At 33.9% G+C, this 17729-nt stretch overlaps 1 protein-coding gene across 1 annotated transcript in view; it reads left to right on the top strand.

The window, feature by feature from the left end:
* Nucleotides 1-6982, top strand: part of LOC131161287 (TMV resistance protein N-like) — a 38809-nt gene extending 31827 nt beyond the window's left edge. Inside the window, exon 7 of the mRNA XM_058116936.1 lies at nucleotides 5656-6982. Within this exon, the coding sequence (XP_057972919.1) occupies nucleotides 5656-6475 (820 nt within the window). The 3' untranslated portion in view covers nucleotides 6476-6982. The remainder of the gene's footprint in view (nucleotides 1-5655) is intronic.
* The last annotated feature ends 10747 nt before the right edge of the window (nucleotides 6983-17729 follow it).

The following is a 17729-nucleotide window of genomic DNA, read 5'->3' as shown; positions in this document are numbered from 1 at the left end:
GTTTGCATACAAAACAATCAAATGATAAGTGTTTAGAAACATGTTTTTTATTGCCAAACAAACCAGAATTTAACATACAAGACAACACAACAGAGTTTGGATGACCCAAACGTTTATGCCATACTTCTCTCGGAGTATTAACTGTCATAACCAAAGATAAACTACTAGGAACAGAAAACTGCAGTGGAAAGAGTCTGCTAGCTTTAGACCCCTTCGTGAGTATCTTCCCCGACATTTGATCCTGCACAAGACAACCATCATGAGAAAAATGGACATCACAATTTTTCTCAACTAACTGGCCAACCGAAATAAGATTACTGTCTGCCAACCAAAATAAGATTATTAGACTGTACAGGAGATACATAAACATCTTTGAATGAAGGACTAATATCTCCTATTTCATTAATAGCTAAATGACTCCCATTAGGTACCTGAATTTGCGACGAACCATGATATAGACGAACATTGCACAACGCATCAGATGGTTTGGTCAAATTTTTGGATGCAGCATAATCAATAAGCCAAGACTTATGCAAAGTATTACCTTGAAGCCCCAAGGCATAAAAAGCTGACATAATAATTTGCTGGACCATTTTAGGGGTAAGACTAGAGGATCAAGCGACAGACAAAGAAGCTGAGGACATCCTTGGAGCAGAAGAAGTGTTCACTGTAGCCTGATAAGCAGTGGCATGACGATTTAGAGGCCGAGTGGGACATTCTCTGATAAAGTGGCCTTGTTTCTTGCAATAGTTGCACACTTTCTTTGCACAGTTGACGGAAATATGAATATTCTCCTTGCAGTCAAAACAGTGGACCTTGTGCATATCCTTACTCTTCCATTTACCTTACGCTGCATAGGCAACGGGATTCAGGTTAACATCCTGCTAGAACTTAGCCTATGTAAGAAGGCGCTACTCCTCGCGAAGTAATTCTCCAAAACAAACATCCAAAGATGGTGAAGGATCTCGGTTCATTAAATTTGAGCGAGTAGCCACAAATTTAGGGCACAATTTAATCAGAAATTGATCTCTCTTGCTCTGCTCATGAACAAATTGAACAACAGAGATAGATGCAGCAAGTACCTTTGCATAAACCACATCAGAAAAATCTCCCCAAAAATTCTGAAAACCAGAAAAATACTCCTGAATGGAGAGATTGCCTTAAGTGTAACTAGCTATCTCATATTCTAATTGAAATCGACATGCAGCATTATCCTGGTGATAAACCTTCAACAAGTACTCCCAAATAGTCTTTGCAGTGTTATAGGCCCTTAAATTGAGCACAATAAGAGGATCAACCGACTCTAAAATCAAGGACATCACACGTGCATCTTTGACCTTCCACTTGATCAACTCTTTAGGCTCCGTAGGAGTTGGATCACTACCATCAATCTAACCCCACAATTCTTTCCCTGTAACAAATAAATGAAATTGGAATTCCTAGGTAGAGTAATGCACCCCAAAGGAATCACTAGAAGACATGATGAACCCCCCCCCCCCCACAAAAAAAAATGAATCACAAAAAATAAAACCCAATTCATGTGTCAACAACCTTCGGTGGGACCTCTAAAAACTTGAATCGGCAAAGATATGCACCAGAAACTCTCCACAGATCAACACCACCAAAGATATGTGAAGAAACAGAACATTGACAGCCACCAGAAACACCACTGATCGACAACCACCAAAGATTCTGAAGCAAACAGAATCAATCGCCCAATCCCAACCCAACAGAAACTGCTAAATAGCAGTTTAACACCCACCGAAAACCTAACAAAAATTGGAGACAGTTAGAAGCTGTTGACGACCTAGAAATTGCTGCTACCCATAGAAAAGAACTGAAAAAACATAATTAGAACAACCCTAATTGAGATAGGGCTCTGATACCATGTCAATTGGATTGAATACCTCTTTGTGTGAGGGTTCTCGTATTACATAGCAAATAGAAATGTCAGTCACAAGGCTAAAAATCAGCAATTATAGCCATCTAGGAGACTAATTAAGGCAATTACAATCAACCTATTAATTACAGAATATCAACTACAATCAGCTACTTATCATAGAATATCTACAACAATGTTATAAAGTCATGTCATAATTAGAGAGACTAATTATGGCACCGTATCTGACTGACATGCAAACAGCACACTACAGTTCCGATTATGAGTACATGTCAAACCAAATGCAAGGGGGGAATTTTTCATTCTATTTAGATTCCATTTTATTTTGATTTCAGTCTCTCTTCATATTCCACGAGAATGCCACCTTAATTATGTTAAAAAACAATATTAGCTCATCGGTTTGTGAAAAAATGAAAACTCCATAAGAAAATATTGACAAAAAGAATAAGGAATTAGAACACCAAACTCTTAACACCAAGAGTACGGGAATACCATAAGAGTGATATATGTTCCTTACAGATCTACTGTTATCTGCCCTTTTTTTTGGGGGGGAGGGGGGGGGGGGGGGGGGGAATGGATTGGATTTGGGCCAGGCTATTTATTGTGGTTGATTTTGATTTTACTGCCAAAATTTTGGGGTTTTGGTAAGAGGAAATGAAGGAGTGTGTTTTGCAGTGTGCATGAATAAGATGAATCAAAGAGTCTTTTAATCATTGTATCCTTTGATGTACATAGCAACACTTATTTTGAGTGATCTACAAAGGGATTGGATAAAGGCTCTTATGTAATTTTACATTTTCATGTGTTTGGATTACTTCTTGTTGTCCCTTTCTATTTTCTTCTTGTTCTCTCTTCATAAATCTCTTTTTTCTTTTAAAAATGGTGTACTCCTCAACCCCATAGTTTTAAAAATCAGTGCCTAACTGTCATAATAACCTTTATGTAATGGTATTTGTCACTTTCAAGACCATTATATGGCGTTATGTTGGAGGCCCTTGCAACCATAACCACAGATAGAGTTTGTTACAATACCGTTAACTTTCATTACTTACTGTTACAGGTTGGTAAAGGGCGTTACATTATTTGATTGGCTGTGAATTATTAAAATATGTTTTTATTTATTTCTTTATTTATTTTTTCTTTGCAATTTTTTTTTTCACTTTTTCCTTATATTAGTTTGAAACTCAGTTTTTAGTTGGTTTATTTTAGTTAATAATTGTTTTTTTTTTTTTTGTGTTTATTTCCTTTGATATGTATTATATTTGCTTAATAATTATTTTTTTTTCAAATAAGCCTAACTTTTTCTATCATTAAAATCACGTGTTAGCAAATTGTAAGTTCTTTCAATTTTATTTGTGTTTTATTTTTTCACACCTTATTTGGTGAAAAGAAAAAAAAAAAAAACTAACTATGGTATGCTTCTTCTTTTTTTATTTTTTTATTTTTTATTTTTTCTTGTTTGAGACATGAAAATTCTATATTTATTTCTTTATATTTATGATTTTTCACTTAAAAGCAATAAAGCAGTGAAAAGTAGCAACCAAAGCAACCAAGATAACATCCATGCTTGTAGTGTATGCAATATTTAAATTGATTAAAATTCACTAAACATTGTTTAAAATATTAGTATTTAGGTTATGGGATCAAAACATGTGAATCTATGGGTTTTTACAAAAAAAAAAATGTAAAAAATGAATTCATGGACACGGTGTTCGTTACCCATTATGTGATGTCTACGATGGCTGCAACTGTTACACCGCGACCATACCATTATGTGGACCATTGCCGTTTTCTAAGTCCATGCCTCTACCTATCCATCATTAAAATTTCTCAAGGAATGAAGGTTCCAAGAAAAAGAACTCCCATACAAATGATAGAAGTTGGGGCAGTATGAATGGCATAAAAGCCATGCTGAGAAAAAATGCTCTTTCCTATTTAGCACCATTGCCACACTTATATCTAGCCTAGGGAATACTTAGCCAAGGGAAGAAAAGAAGGATAAAAACTTCTAAGATGGGAGATTTCATAAGTGGTATTATCTATAGCTTTAGCACCTATTCATTCCCTGCAAACCAATATTCTAGTCCTAGTCATCTTGTCCCAAGGCTCAAGCTCCAAAAGAAAGTGCAATAACTATTTCCCTCCCAAAGTTATGCTTTTAAACACCACGTTACACATGTTTGAGCCATATCGACTTATATGCTTTCCTTCCAATTAAATAAAGATAATTCTTCTTCATCCTTTAGAAATGTTGTAACTTGTAAATGTTAGGTGGCCTATAATCATGAATAGGTGGGGGTTTAGTTTTTAGGGTTTAAAGAGGGTGTGGAAAAAGATGCATGTGTATAAAGCAGAAGATGATTAGAAGGGAATATGGTTTGAGAGATTGAGGCTTGAGTGAGACAATTCCACCTAACCCTATAAATAATAGGGCAATAGGCACTGATCTGCTCATTGACAAAAGATGTGGATCTCTTATGAGGTTTTGAAAATTCCCATACACTCCTTGGACATTTGATTTATATGGCTAGTTCGCACATTTTTTTTGAGTGGGAGAAGAGGGGGAGGGGTGGTTACACATTTGACTAGAAATGTACAAAAAATATTTTTATACTTTTTCTCCTTTTTTTTTTTTTTTACATTGGGGATGAATTTCTCGCTGTTATGCCATTTCATGTATGTCAAGGAAAAATAGTCAATATTTTGATATATTATTAGGCTAGTTGATGGTAAATTAATGGAGGGGTTATAAGTGCTCCAAAAATCAAATGTTGAGGGAGGTTTGTGGGATTTCAAGCAAAGTTTTTTTTTTTTTTTTTAAAACCAAATTCTAGAAGAGGTCAGTGTCTTTTATTCTTGAAGGAGGGTTTTGTTGATGAAAAAGTAAAAGCTAAAAAAAATGGGTGATGGTTGTGCTATAATAAATATGAAAATCTCAATGAGTTCTTTTGGATATCTGCCCTAGTGGAAGTTAGTAAGGCTCAGCGCCTCACCCTTAAAAGAATGCAAAAATTTGCAGAGAATTCTAATTAATCAAGAGTGAGGGTTGGTGTCAAAATTCTAAACGAACTCCAAAGGGAACTCATTGCTTGATAGACTAGCTGTGGATAGCTTTAAAATCCTTGTTGAACAATAAACCAATTCCTTGAGTCCCAATGGATAGCTTAGTTATGAGGAGAGTAAGATAAGTGCCTTGAGAAGTTTAAGTCCTTGGTTTGCTGAGCCTGTTACTGTTGAGTGGAGGTACTATGGTGCCTTGAGTAACCAGCTAATTAGCACCCAAGCCCTCTAGTATTAGAAAGAAAAATCTTAAGCCCTCACCTTGGCTTAAGCTTTAAGGTTGTGTAGTGCATTAATATTCAGAGCTTCATTGACAATCCAAAGTTCAATATTGGGCAGCCCTTTTTTATAATTAAATATTTTAAAATTTTTAGCAGAATTACATAGGATAAATGTGGGCCAATGCTGTCTTTCAATCTCAATATGCCTGTGTGAGGGAGCATGCTGCAAATAAAAATTATTCTAGGCCTTCAGCTACAGTATCAAGTTTTTTGGGTTGTCATGTGTCAATATCAAGCAAAATAAAATAGTACTTCCTCATTTAGTTTAGTCAATCTCACTTGATCTTATGAGCTTACATTAATTTATCTATATTTCAGTGACAATTAAGAAAATTAAATCAATCGTGTTACAGTAATACTTACTTTTTATAGCTTGCTTGACTCAATATATTTATTTTCTTTCGAATTTATCAGGTCTGAATCCGTCTTTATTGAGAAAATTGTCAAATTTATATCGAATAGATTGATTCGTACATCTTCAAGCGACATTGAGGGCCTAGTTGGAATTGACTCACGCCTAAAAGAGATGCATTCATTGTTATGTGTGGGTTTGGATGATGTTCGCTTTGTAGGAATCTGCGGCACAGGTGGCATTGGCAAGACAACCATTGCCGAAGCTGTTTATAATCAAATTCGTGATAAATTTGAAGGTTGCTGCTTTCTTAAAAATGTGAAAGAAGCTTCAAAAAAGTATGGTCTTATCCATTTACAACAGCAGCTTCTTTCTAAAATTTTAATGGAAGGAAACCTACACATTGATAATCTTAGCATGGGCATCAAACTCATAAAAACTAGGCTTTGCTGTCGAAAGGTTCTCATTGTTCTAGATGGCGTGGATAATTTGGAACAATTAGATTCTTTATCTGGAAGTCAAGATTGGTTTGGTTTTGGGAGTAGAATCATTGTAACAACCAGGGATAAGCAGTTGCTCGCTGTGCATGAAGTGGAGAAAATATATAAAACCAGGAAATTAGACGAGGATGAAGCTGTCCAACTCTTTTGCAAGAAGGCTTTTGGGAAAATATGCCCTCCAGAAGACTATGCGGATCTCTCAAATGCAGTAGTAAATTATGCAATGGGCCTTCCCTTAGCCCTTAAAGTTTTGGGTTCCTTTTTATGTGGCAGAAGCATTGGTGAATGGGAAAGTGCATTGAAGAAACTGAAAGGAAATCCTACAAATAAAATCCAAGAAATTCTTAATGTGAATTCTGATAAACTGGAAAATATGGAGTGACGGGCACAAGCAGAGTCTGCCATTTATTGATGAACAATAATGTAAGAATCATCCCTAATTTCCTCTTCATAATTTAGTTGAAGGCATAATCCCTGTCTGAAATAAAAGATCTATGGTTTAGCAATAAAGCCTTGCCACAGCAAAGAAAGATGTGGCTATTTAAAATTGACTTGACACTATCTTGAAGAATATGATTATTTTACTAGAAAAGGGCTATGCTTGAGCGTTGATGCTAATGCAGGTGAAAGGATACTGGATGAGTTTAACACAGAACATTGTGCAGCTATCAGGAGTCTTGGGATTTCTTTCTTATGAGTTAAGGTGTTTTGATTGGCATGGATTCCTTTTTGAAATCTTGAACATCCAAGTTTAAATTGATTAACGATGTTGAAGAACTATTGTTTTAATGTAATTTGCTATTTCTAAAATTCTTGTATTTACTAAACTTTATATGCTTTTTAATTTTATTGATAGCATTTTAAGCTGTCATTGCAATTTTAAGGTTTATTTGTTGACTCCATTTTGGAAATGGTACTCTCTTTATGGATGTGGTTAAATTTTAACCGTTGCTTATGGGTAATGACTGGCTTTTTAATATTCTTAGGACGTGCTCTGTCCATTGATTACTCCAAAGCCCATGAAACAATATTAACTTTATTGGTCTTTTTAAGAGCTACTATAATATTTTGAGAACACAGTTGTGTCTGTAATTTGTAAAATTACAGATATTACCTCATTTGTTGCTTCAAAGACATGGTACAAAATACAACAAAAGCAAAGCTCCACTAGTTGAAGTCAGTTACATGAATCTTTTTCCATTAATTTATATGATCATGGAAATCTTTTTCCAACAAATTCAGGGTTACCAAACCTTTACTCTGTTGTAAATAGAATTGTAATTGCACAGTCAAATAACAATGCAACAATCAATGAAAACCAAATACGGAACACAGTCACGCAGTTTATATGAAAGCAAATAAAATTGACACAAGAAACTACGTGGTTCGGCAATGCCTACATCCACGGGAGCAATCGATGAAGTACTTTACTATCTCGATGTAAAAAGACACGTTACAATGATCTTCTTACTTCTTTTATAATGCAAATATACCCAGAATAGTGTATATGTAAAGTTCCTCGAGGTTTCCCTCCAAACCCCAACCAACTTAACGTCCAATGTTCAAAATTCAAAAATCTGTGCTGGGTTCCTAGGCCAAACTGTCGACGGTTTCATATATAATGTAAATTGTTTGAATTCTGGTGCCAAATCGTCGATGGTTTGTCAGCACTTGTGATTTTTCACTATGTCTTCTTCCTTGTATATGCATCCTATTAAGTATATGAGCTACATAACACAACAATCTCTGCCTTGGGGAGTATACGCCCTTTAGGAGAACTCGAAAACATAGCTCGTTGCTCCACCTGAAGCTTAGGACATTGGGTTGGGGACCGTCTCCCTTCTAGTACTTGGAGACATGAAGTAAGTCCAAGCAATGCTTGAACTTTTTAATAGTAATCGGTTTCATCAAGATGTTCGATGTGTTCTCAAATGTGTGAACTTTCTCAAGTACAAGTTCACCTGAAGAGATCAATTCTCATACCCTGTGGAACCTTACATCAATATGCTTGGTTTTAGCATGGTACACTTGATTCTTCGCCAAGTAGATGACACTTTGACTGTCAAAACACAACACAACTCCACCTTATTGTATACCTAACTCCTTGACTTGATCGGTAAGCCATAAAGCTTCCTTTGCAGTTTCGCCAATTGTTATATATTCAGACTTAGTTGTTGACAATGCCACCAGGAATTGTACCAGGGACCTCCAGCAAATGGGTCCTCCTACAAGGGTGAATACATAACCTGTTGTAGACCTTTTGTCATCCATATCACTTACATAATCAGCATCAACAAACCCCATAACTAATGGACTACTCTATTACTTGTTGAACATTATGTCATAATTAGAAGTACCCTTAAGAATCTGAAAATTCATTTGACAGCTTCCCAATGTTGTCTACTCAGATTAAAGAGAAACTTACTCACCATTTTCACTGCATGTGCCAAGTCTGGTCTTGTACACACCATAACGTATATTAAACTCTCCATAGAACCAGCATAGGGGACCTTTGACATGTCTCAGATTTCATCATCTATCTTTAGGCAATTAGCAGTAGACAATTTAAAGTGATTCACTAAAGGTGTACATACCGATTTAGCATTAGCTATGCTGGACCTTTCCAACACCTTCTCCACATAACCACCATAAGATAACCACAATTTCCCTGCAATTCTGTCTCGGCGAATCTTCATCCTAAGTATCTTCTTGACAGTGTCAAGATCCTTCATGTCAAACTCTTTATTGAAATTAGGAATAACTTTCCAAGAGAGAGGGGGGGGGGTGAATTGGATTCTAAATATTTGTTTTAATTCCTTTTTAAGTTACCTTAAACTTCTTTTATTTTTTTTAACCAATTCTTGACTTGTTTGTTTAATTCTTTAATTAATCAAGAACTTAGTTCTTTTATTCAATCAATAATACAATTAAACAACCAATCAATTAAACACAATCAAACATTCAATTTTCAACCACACTTTGAAAGTGGAAACAATCAAACAATTAATCACAATTTCCAAACCAATACACCCAATTTGATTGCCAAATATAAATTCACTTCAGCACAATAAGATTGATGTAAAATTCAAGATTTAGCACTTTTGGAATACAAACACTATCCAATCAATCTCAAGCTTTATACTATTTAATCACAATATATCTTTTGTTGTCAGTCCTGTATATGAAATTGTAAGCCTTGTAGTTGAATTATAATTTATACTTTGCTGATATAGATTTGCTTCTTTAATATGTTTTTCAACAACACATTCACACTCTTCTAAATATTTAGAATTCAGATAAACTCTTAGTTAATTTCTCCTTAGGATGTTTAACCAAGTAACGTACTCCCGTATGGTTTCTGCAACCCAAATCAAAATTAAACTTTAAGTTTATTTGATTTCCAAATATGCGTAGTTTATATGATTTTCAAATTTAAACCATCCACGCAATTTAAATATGTACTGAAAATAAAAAGTAAAGAAAGAGAGAGTGAGAGGGAGATTTTTATGAGGTTTGGCTTATACTCAGCCTACGTCCTCGCCTTTGGTAAACCACCAAAGGATTCACTAAACCTGTTCCTTTAACGGGTGAAACAAACCTTTACAACACTCCTTGGGTAAGGCTAAAGCCCACCTTCTCCAAATGATATCCCCTTGTCCGGTCACTCCTTACATAGGCTAGAGCCTGCCTCTCTAAGCAATATCCCCTTGCTTAGCCAACGATCCAAGCAACCATTAGAATCGTCAATCTACGAGATACAAATCAAATATTTGTGTACAAGAACTTACTCACACAAAGAGCTGATTAGTACAACAATTTAGAAACTAATATACTTTAAAGTAAATAACAATATGGAATTTAACTTGAAGCTCAATGAAGTATATCACCAATTGAATTCTTTCAATAAATGAAAGATTTCAGAATTGTAGCACAAACTTGGTGAGTAAAATAAACAAGAACTCAGTAAGCTTTGTGCAAGTTGAGAGCAAGAGAGAGCCTTGAAAATTTGAGAGCAATTTGAGAGAGATGCTGAATTTTAATTCTTGGTGTGTGATTCAATAATTTTTGAGACTTATTTATAGACTTTAAAATGTAAGTAACTTGGTCCCCAAGTGTGTTGAAATATCTCTCAAGTTTTCATAAATTTTGAGCCACAAACAACCCCATTTAAAAATTTAATTGATATGAGAAAAATCAAAACAATCGCGTGGCAGTCGCCTGCTATGTTATTTTTAAAGGAACAGCAGGGGCAGTAGCCTGGTAGTCGCCTGCCAGAACTAAGCCAGTCGCCTGGCATAGCCACCTAAGTGCCTAGCATATTCAGGCAGTCGCCTGGCATGCACACATGTTGCTGTCAACTTCGAGCACCCTTATGTTTTTCGGTAATAACTTTTTCTGTATAACTCAAAATTTGATGATCTTGGTGTCAAATGAAAGCTAATAGAAAATCATACAACTTTCATGTTGAATACTTTTTAAAATAAAGAGCTTTTAATAGAGAAAAATACACCTTAATGCAGATGTAAAAAAATTAACAGCATTTTGAAAATCCTCTTTTTGGTGCTTTTCATTCCAAAAATGATTCTAACCTTTTTGAAACAGTTTTTGACCTTATAAAATATATTCCAAGTATGTTCAAAGGTATCTAGGTCTAATACATTAACCTAAGAGCTTCATGTATCCATATTGAAATTATTTGAAGTACTTACATGAAATTTCTTAGACTCTTTCAAATTTTTAATCCTTGAATTCCTTGAGGTCTTTATGCTTGCTTCATCTTTCTTTAAGCTTTCCATGTTGATCACTTGGACTTTCATTTTTGAAACTTTTTTTTTTTTAATATCAATGCTCTTATGATCTTCAAGATTTATCTTTAAATCCATTTTTGAATCCATGCTTCAAGTTTCATATAATCATCCTTATTTGAATTACAAGCTTTCATGAATTCTTTAACCTTACATTCATCATTATGTCCTGAAAATACATCACTTAAACAAAGCATATTAAGTTTTACTTGTTTGTTAGCATCAAAACAAGATGTTAAGCCTTATAAGGCCAACAATCTCTCCTTTTCATGAATTCTTTAACCTTGCATTCATCATTGTGTCCTGAAAATACATCACTTAAACAAAGCATATTAAGTTCTACTTGTTTGTTAGCATCAAAACAAGATGTTAAGTCTTGTAAGGCCAACAATCTTTCCCTTTTTGATGATGACAAACAAGAAGCAAAAATTGGAGTAAGCGTTAAAAAGACTCCCCCTTTCAATAAGCATCATCTTAACAATATTTGTAAGATCAATATCAATTTCAAAACCTCTTTTATAATCATGCTCATCACTTCATTCAAATTCAAGTTTATCAATCAACATCAAGTACTTCTCCTCCTTTTGATATATTATGTTCATGCTCAATTTTTGCAATCTCATGCTCAATTTTTGTTTAAAACTTCTCCCCCTTTTGACATCCATCAAAAAGGAAAAAAAAAAATGATTAAGTTCAAGTAAAATCACATATTGAGCATATCATCAAACATGCATATCAAACATATGAACACACTCAATTTATAGTTTTTCAATATAGCATGTGTAGTGTGTTATAACAGTCATATCTTTACTAACAGTTTTTTCTTTCTTTGATATTATTGTTGATTTTATGATACCAATTTGATATATATTTAAAATTCATAATACCAATTGAGAATTTATACCAAGTGAAAATTCTCTAAATTGATAAATAGGGAAACAATCATAATATAAGCAACATGACATAACACTCCCTCTGAATTCAATACATTCAGTTTTGTTATCAATTTTGCTTTCATCATCCCATGTTTCAAAACATTGATCCACATCATGTATCAAATATCAATATCATGTCAATATCATTAATGTCATACCATGCTCACAATTATACTTGTCATGCTCAAAAGCAAATTTAACTTTTAGATTGTGATACCAAGCGAGCTTTTTAAAATTGTGATGATACCAAAGAATTTATAGATACCAAAGTCATTATCACATTATACACAACTCATGGATACCAATAAAAAACAGTAAGTCTATCCATGTAATTCATCAATAGCATGCATGATCAAAAATTAATCTCATATCAAAATTCATGCTTATACTCAATAATCTCATGCTTAAATTTTCGACATAATGAGCCATAAATTTTCAATATAAGTCAAGCATATCATATAGCATATCATATAGGCATGTAAGCATATAGCATCTCATATAGTCATTCATTCTCAAACTTATCTTAAACTCATCTTTAAGTTTTTCTATTTTAATTAGTTTGTTTGTTGATCATGAATTAAGTTACTTTCTCAATTTTTCAAGGGAATGACTTAATCCATGGAGTTTTTCACTTATGAACTAGTCTTTCATCTTGGTACCCATACTTTCTTAGGTCCTGTTGGTTTAACAAGGGATGATTCCTTAATTCTCCATACTTGTTTAATTTTTACATCTTTTCTCTTAAATGAACATTCAAACTTATATGCCCCTTTTTCTTACATTGATAGCATATAGTGTTGGTGTAAGCATTAAATGATGTGCTTGAATTATCTTTGGAGGCTTTTGAGAAATAACCTATGTAAAGACTTTTTTTCTTTTTATTTTCAATTCCATTAAATCCAATGTCTTCTTTGCTTAGAGACATTCTTTGGGAGCCTACCATTTTGTCAAAGTTTGTTTTCCCTTTTGTAAAGTTGTAAATAATTTTATCATTATCTTTGATTTGATTCTTGAGATCATTTAACTCTATGTCTTTCTTGTTATCAATCTTCTTTAATGATTTCTCTAATTCTAGAGATAATTTTCTGATTCTATTATCTAATTCAGAAATATACATATCTTTCTCAAATACGGTAGAGGATAAGGGTCGAAGGTCTTCTATCATTTGGTCATTCTTGCTTTCTAGTTTGTCAATTTTCAAGTTGTTTTCTTTTTCAGCAAGATTTTTGGATTCTATTTCTTTCATTGCTAATTCATACTTATGTTCTAATTGCTTGAGTTTTGAGTCTTTATCTCTTTTAACATTCTTTAGGAATTCTAACTCTTTTATTAAACTTTCATTCTTATTCTTCGATGAGGTGTTTTGTTTATTTGCTTTCATAAGCGTCTTATGTACTTTGAATAGATCATTTTGAAGTTCATCATAAGATGACATACCCTCATCACTTGATTCATCACTACAAGAATTATTTGAAGATTTAGTTGAGGAGCTTTCTTTGTTATCCCATGCCATAAAGTACGTGTAGGCAACCTCTTTGTCACCTATTTCATTCTCCGAACTACTTGTATTATCCTAGGTAGTGACTTTCATGGCCTTCTTGTTTTTCTTTTTAGATTCTTTCTTTAATAGTGGACATTCCGATTTTAAATGTCTAGCTTTATTGCAATTGTAGCATTTAGGAGTTTTATTCTTTGATTTCTTTTTGCTGATATCTTTTTCTTCTGATTCGAAGTCTTGATTTTTTCTTTTGAATTTGTTTCTCCTTCTTAGTATCCTTGCTAGTTTTTTTAGATATAAAGGCTTCTTTATCTTCATCCATTTCACTACTTGAGTTTTCTTCTAAGGCTTTAAAGGCTATTGTTTCTTGGGCTTTGGTTTTCCCACTCTTTTCATTCATTGCCATTTCATATGTGAGAAGAGAACCTACAAGCTCATCTAAGGAAGAGGTTTTTAGATTTCTTCATTCCATTATAGCAGTGACTTTTGGTTCCCATTTAGGTGGCAGCCCTCTAAGAATTTTCCTTATCATCTCATAAATAGTGTAGGTTTTTCCTAGTGCATTTAGGGAATTGATTATGTGAGTGAATCTAGTAAACATATTTGTAATTGATTCATCCGGATTCATCTTAAAGGCTTCATACTCGCTTGTGAGCATATCAACCCTATTATCCCTAACATCCGTTGTTCCTTCATAAGTAACTTTTAGCTTATCCCATATTTCCTTAACTGATTTACAAGCCATTACTTGATTAAATTCATTAACATCCAAGGCACAATATACAACATTTATAGCACTTGAATTTGTTTGGAGCATTTTATAATCTTGATCGGTCATATCTTTCTTCTCTTTTGGGATTTGTTTTCCATCTACTATCTTAGTGAGAATTTGATCTCCATCTATAACAACTTCCCATACTTTCCAATTCATCGTTTGGAGATATATTTGCATTCTCTTTTTCCAGAAAGTATAGATCAAACCACAAAAGATTGGTGGCCTAATTGAAGATTGTCCCTCTCCAAAGGGAGCTATGCCTAAGTTAGCCATTTAGATCTTTTTATAGCTTCTAGTTAAGAGTTGCTATAACCCCTCTTTGATACCAACTGAAATTAAGAATAGCTTCCTAAGAGGGGAGGTGAATTGGATTCTAAATATTTCTTTTAATTCCTTTTTAAGTTACCTTAAACTTCTTTTATTTTTTTTAACCAATTCTTGACTTGTTTGTTTAATTCTTTAATCAATCAAGAACTTAGTTCTTTTATTCAATCAATAACACAATTAAACAACCAATCAATTAAACACAATCAAACATTCAATCTTCAACCATACTTTGAAAGTGAAAACAATCAAACAATTAATCACAATTTCCAAACCAATACACTCAATTTGATTGTCAAATATAAATTCACTTCAGCACAATAAGATTGATGTAAAATTCAAGATTTAGCACTTTTGGAATACAAACACTATCCAATCAATCTCAAGCTTTATACCATTTAATCACAATATATCTTTTGTTGTTAGCCCTGTATATGAAATTGTAAGCCCTGTAGTTGAATTATAATTTATATTTTGCTGATATAGATTTGCTTCTTCAATATGTTTTTCAACAACACATTCACACTCTTCTAAATATTTAGAATTCAGATAAACTCTTAGTTAATTTATCCTTAGGATGTTTAACCAAGTAACGTACTCCCGTATGGTTTGCGTAAGATATGGTTTAACCAACGTACTCCCTTTCATTTTCCGCAATACAAATCAAAATTAAACTTTAAGTTTACTTGATTTCCAAATATGCGTAGTTTATATGATTTTCAAATTTAAATCATCCACGCAATTTAAATATGTATTGAAAATAAAAAGTAGAGAAAGAGAGAGTGAGAGGGAGATTTTTATGAGATTCGGCTTATACCCAGCTTACGTCCTCGCCTTTGGTAAACCACTAAAGGATTCACTAAACCTGTTCCTTTAATGGGTGGAACAAACCTTTACAACACTCCTTGGGTAAGGTTAGAGCTCGTCTTCTCCAAATGATACCCCTCGTCCGGTCACTCCTTACATAGGCTAGAGCCCGCCTCTCTAAGCAATATCCCCTTGCTTAGCCAATGATCCAAGCAACCCTTAGAATCGTCAATCTACGAGATACAAATCAAATATTTGTGTACAAGAACTTGCTCACACAAAGAGCTGATAAGTACAACAATTTAGAAACTAATATATTTCAAAGTAAATAATAATATGAAATTTAACTTGAAGCTCAATGAAGTATATCACCAATTTAATTCTTTCAATGGATGAAAGATTTCAGAATTGTAGCACAAACTTGGTGAGTAAAATCAACAAGAACTCAGTAAGCTTCGTGCAAGTTGAGAGCAAGAGAGAACCTTAAGAATTTGAGAGCAATTTGAGAGAGATGTTGAATTTTAATTCTTGGTGTGTGATTCAATAATCTTTGAGGCTTATTTATAGACTTTAAAAGGTAAGTAACTTGGTCTCCAAGTGTGTTGAAATATCTCTCAAGTTTTCATAAATTTTGAGCCACAAACAACCCCATTTAAAAATTTGACCGTTATGAGAAAAATCAAAACAGCCACGTGGCAGTCGCCTGCCATGTTATTTTAAAAGGAAGAGCAGGGGTAGTCGCCTACCAGAACTAAGCCAGTCGCCTGGCATAACCACCCAGGCGCCTAGCATGTTCAGGCAGTCGCTTGGCATGCACACATGCTGTTGTCAACTTCGAGTACCCTTTTGTTTTTCGATACTAACTTTTTCTGTATAACTCCGAATTTGATGATCTTGGTGTCAAATGAAATTTAAGAGAAAATCCTACAACTTTAATGTTTAACACTTTTTAAAATAAAGAGCTTTTAATAGAGAAAAATACACCTCAATGTAGATGTAGAAAAATTAACAGCATTTTGAAAATCCTCTTTTTGGTGCTTTTTATTCCAAAAATAATTCTAACCTTTTTGAAACAGTTTTTGACCTTATAAAAATATTTTCCAAGTAGGTTCAAGGGTATCTAGGTCCAAGACATTAATCTAAGAGTTTCATGTATCCATATTGAAATTATTTGAAGTACTTACATGAAATTTCCTAGACTCTTTCAAATTTTCAATCTTTGAATTCCTTGAGGTCTTTATGCTTGCTTCATCTTTCTTTGAGCTTTCCATGTTGATCACTTGGGCTTTCATTTATTTAATATCAATGCTCTCATGATCTTCAAGCTTTATCTTTAAATCCATTTTTGAATCCATGCTTCAAGTTTCATATAATCATCCTTATTTGAATTATAAGTTTTCATGAATTCTTTAACCTTGCATTCATCATTGTGTCCTGAAAATACATCACTTAAACAAAGCATGTTAAGTTCTACTTGTTTGTTAGCATCAAAATAAGATGTTAAGCCTTGTAAGGCCAACATTTATGCAATAGATCCTTTAACTAATTTACCTTAGTTAAGTCCTTTGTAGCTATTAACATGTCATTAACATACAACAATAAGAAAAACCATCGTCAAGATCTTTTACATACATGCAACAATCATACTCACACCTTCTGTAGCCTATCGGGATCATATAAGAATCAAACCATTTGTACCATTGCCTCGAAGACTATTTCAACTCATATAGAGACTTCTTCAACTTGCAAACTAAGTGCTCTTTCCTGGGTTGACTGAATCCCTCTGGCTGTACCATATAGATCTACTCCTCCAAGTCAACATGGAGAAATGTCATCTTCACATCCATTTACTCCAAATGTAGGTCACAATGAGCTACTAATCCAACATCACCCTGATGAAAGTGTGTCTGACCATAGGTGAGAAGATCTCATCATAATCTACTAATTTCTTCTATGAGTACCACCATGCCTTTAATTTCTCTCATTCCTTTTTTGAAATTGCTTCCTTCTCCCCATATACCCATTTGCAGCTTGTCGCTCTCTCCCCATAAGAAGCTCCACCAAATCCCAAGTCTGATTCTTATGTAGCGACTCCATTTCCTCAATCATAGCACTTATCTACCTACTTTTCTCTTGATTGTGCACTGCCTCTTGAAAAATAGCCGGATCCTTACAATTGGTAATGAAAGCATAAGATACCAAATCATCAAATCCATACCTAGGCGCTGGTTTGATAGTGCTTCTAGATCTCCAAATAGGAACACTATCGACTTTTTGGTTTCCTAAGCTAGAACTCCCCGCAATCAGGGGACCAAGATCATTGTCATTGCCTTCTAACTTCACCTGCACAACATGCTCATCTCTACTCCAGTTTTTGGCTTCTGTTTCTCTTCATCAAATTCTTGAGTATGCTTCACCATAAATTTCTTATCGAAAACTACATTCCTACTGATCACCACCTTGTTTTCCATTGGATCCCTCAGCTTGAACCC

Source organism: Malania oleifera, chromosome 8 (assembly GCF_029873635.1).
Source record: "Malania oleifera isolate guangnan ecotype guangnan chromosome 8, ASM2987363v1, whole genome shotgun sequence".
Lineage (NCBI taxonomy): Eukaryota > Viridiplantae > Streptophyta > Magnoliopsida > Santalales > Ximeniaceae > Malania > Malania oleifera.
This window is presented reverse-complemented; position numbering and strand designations above follow the sequence as displayed.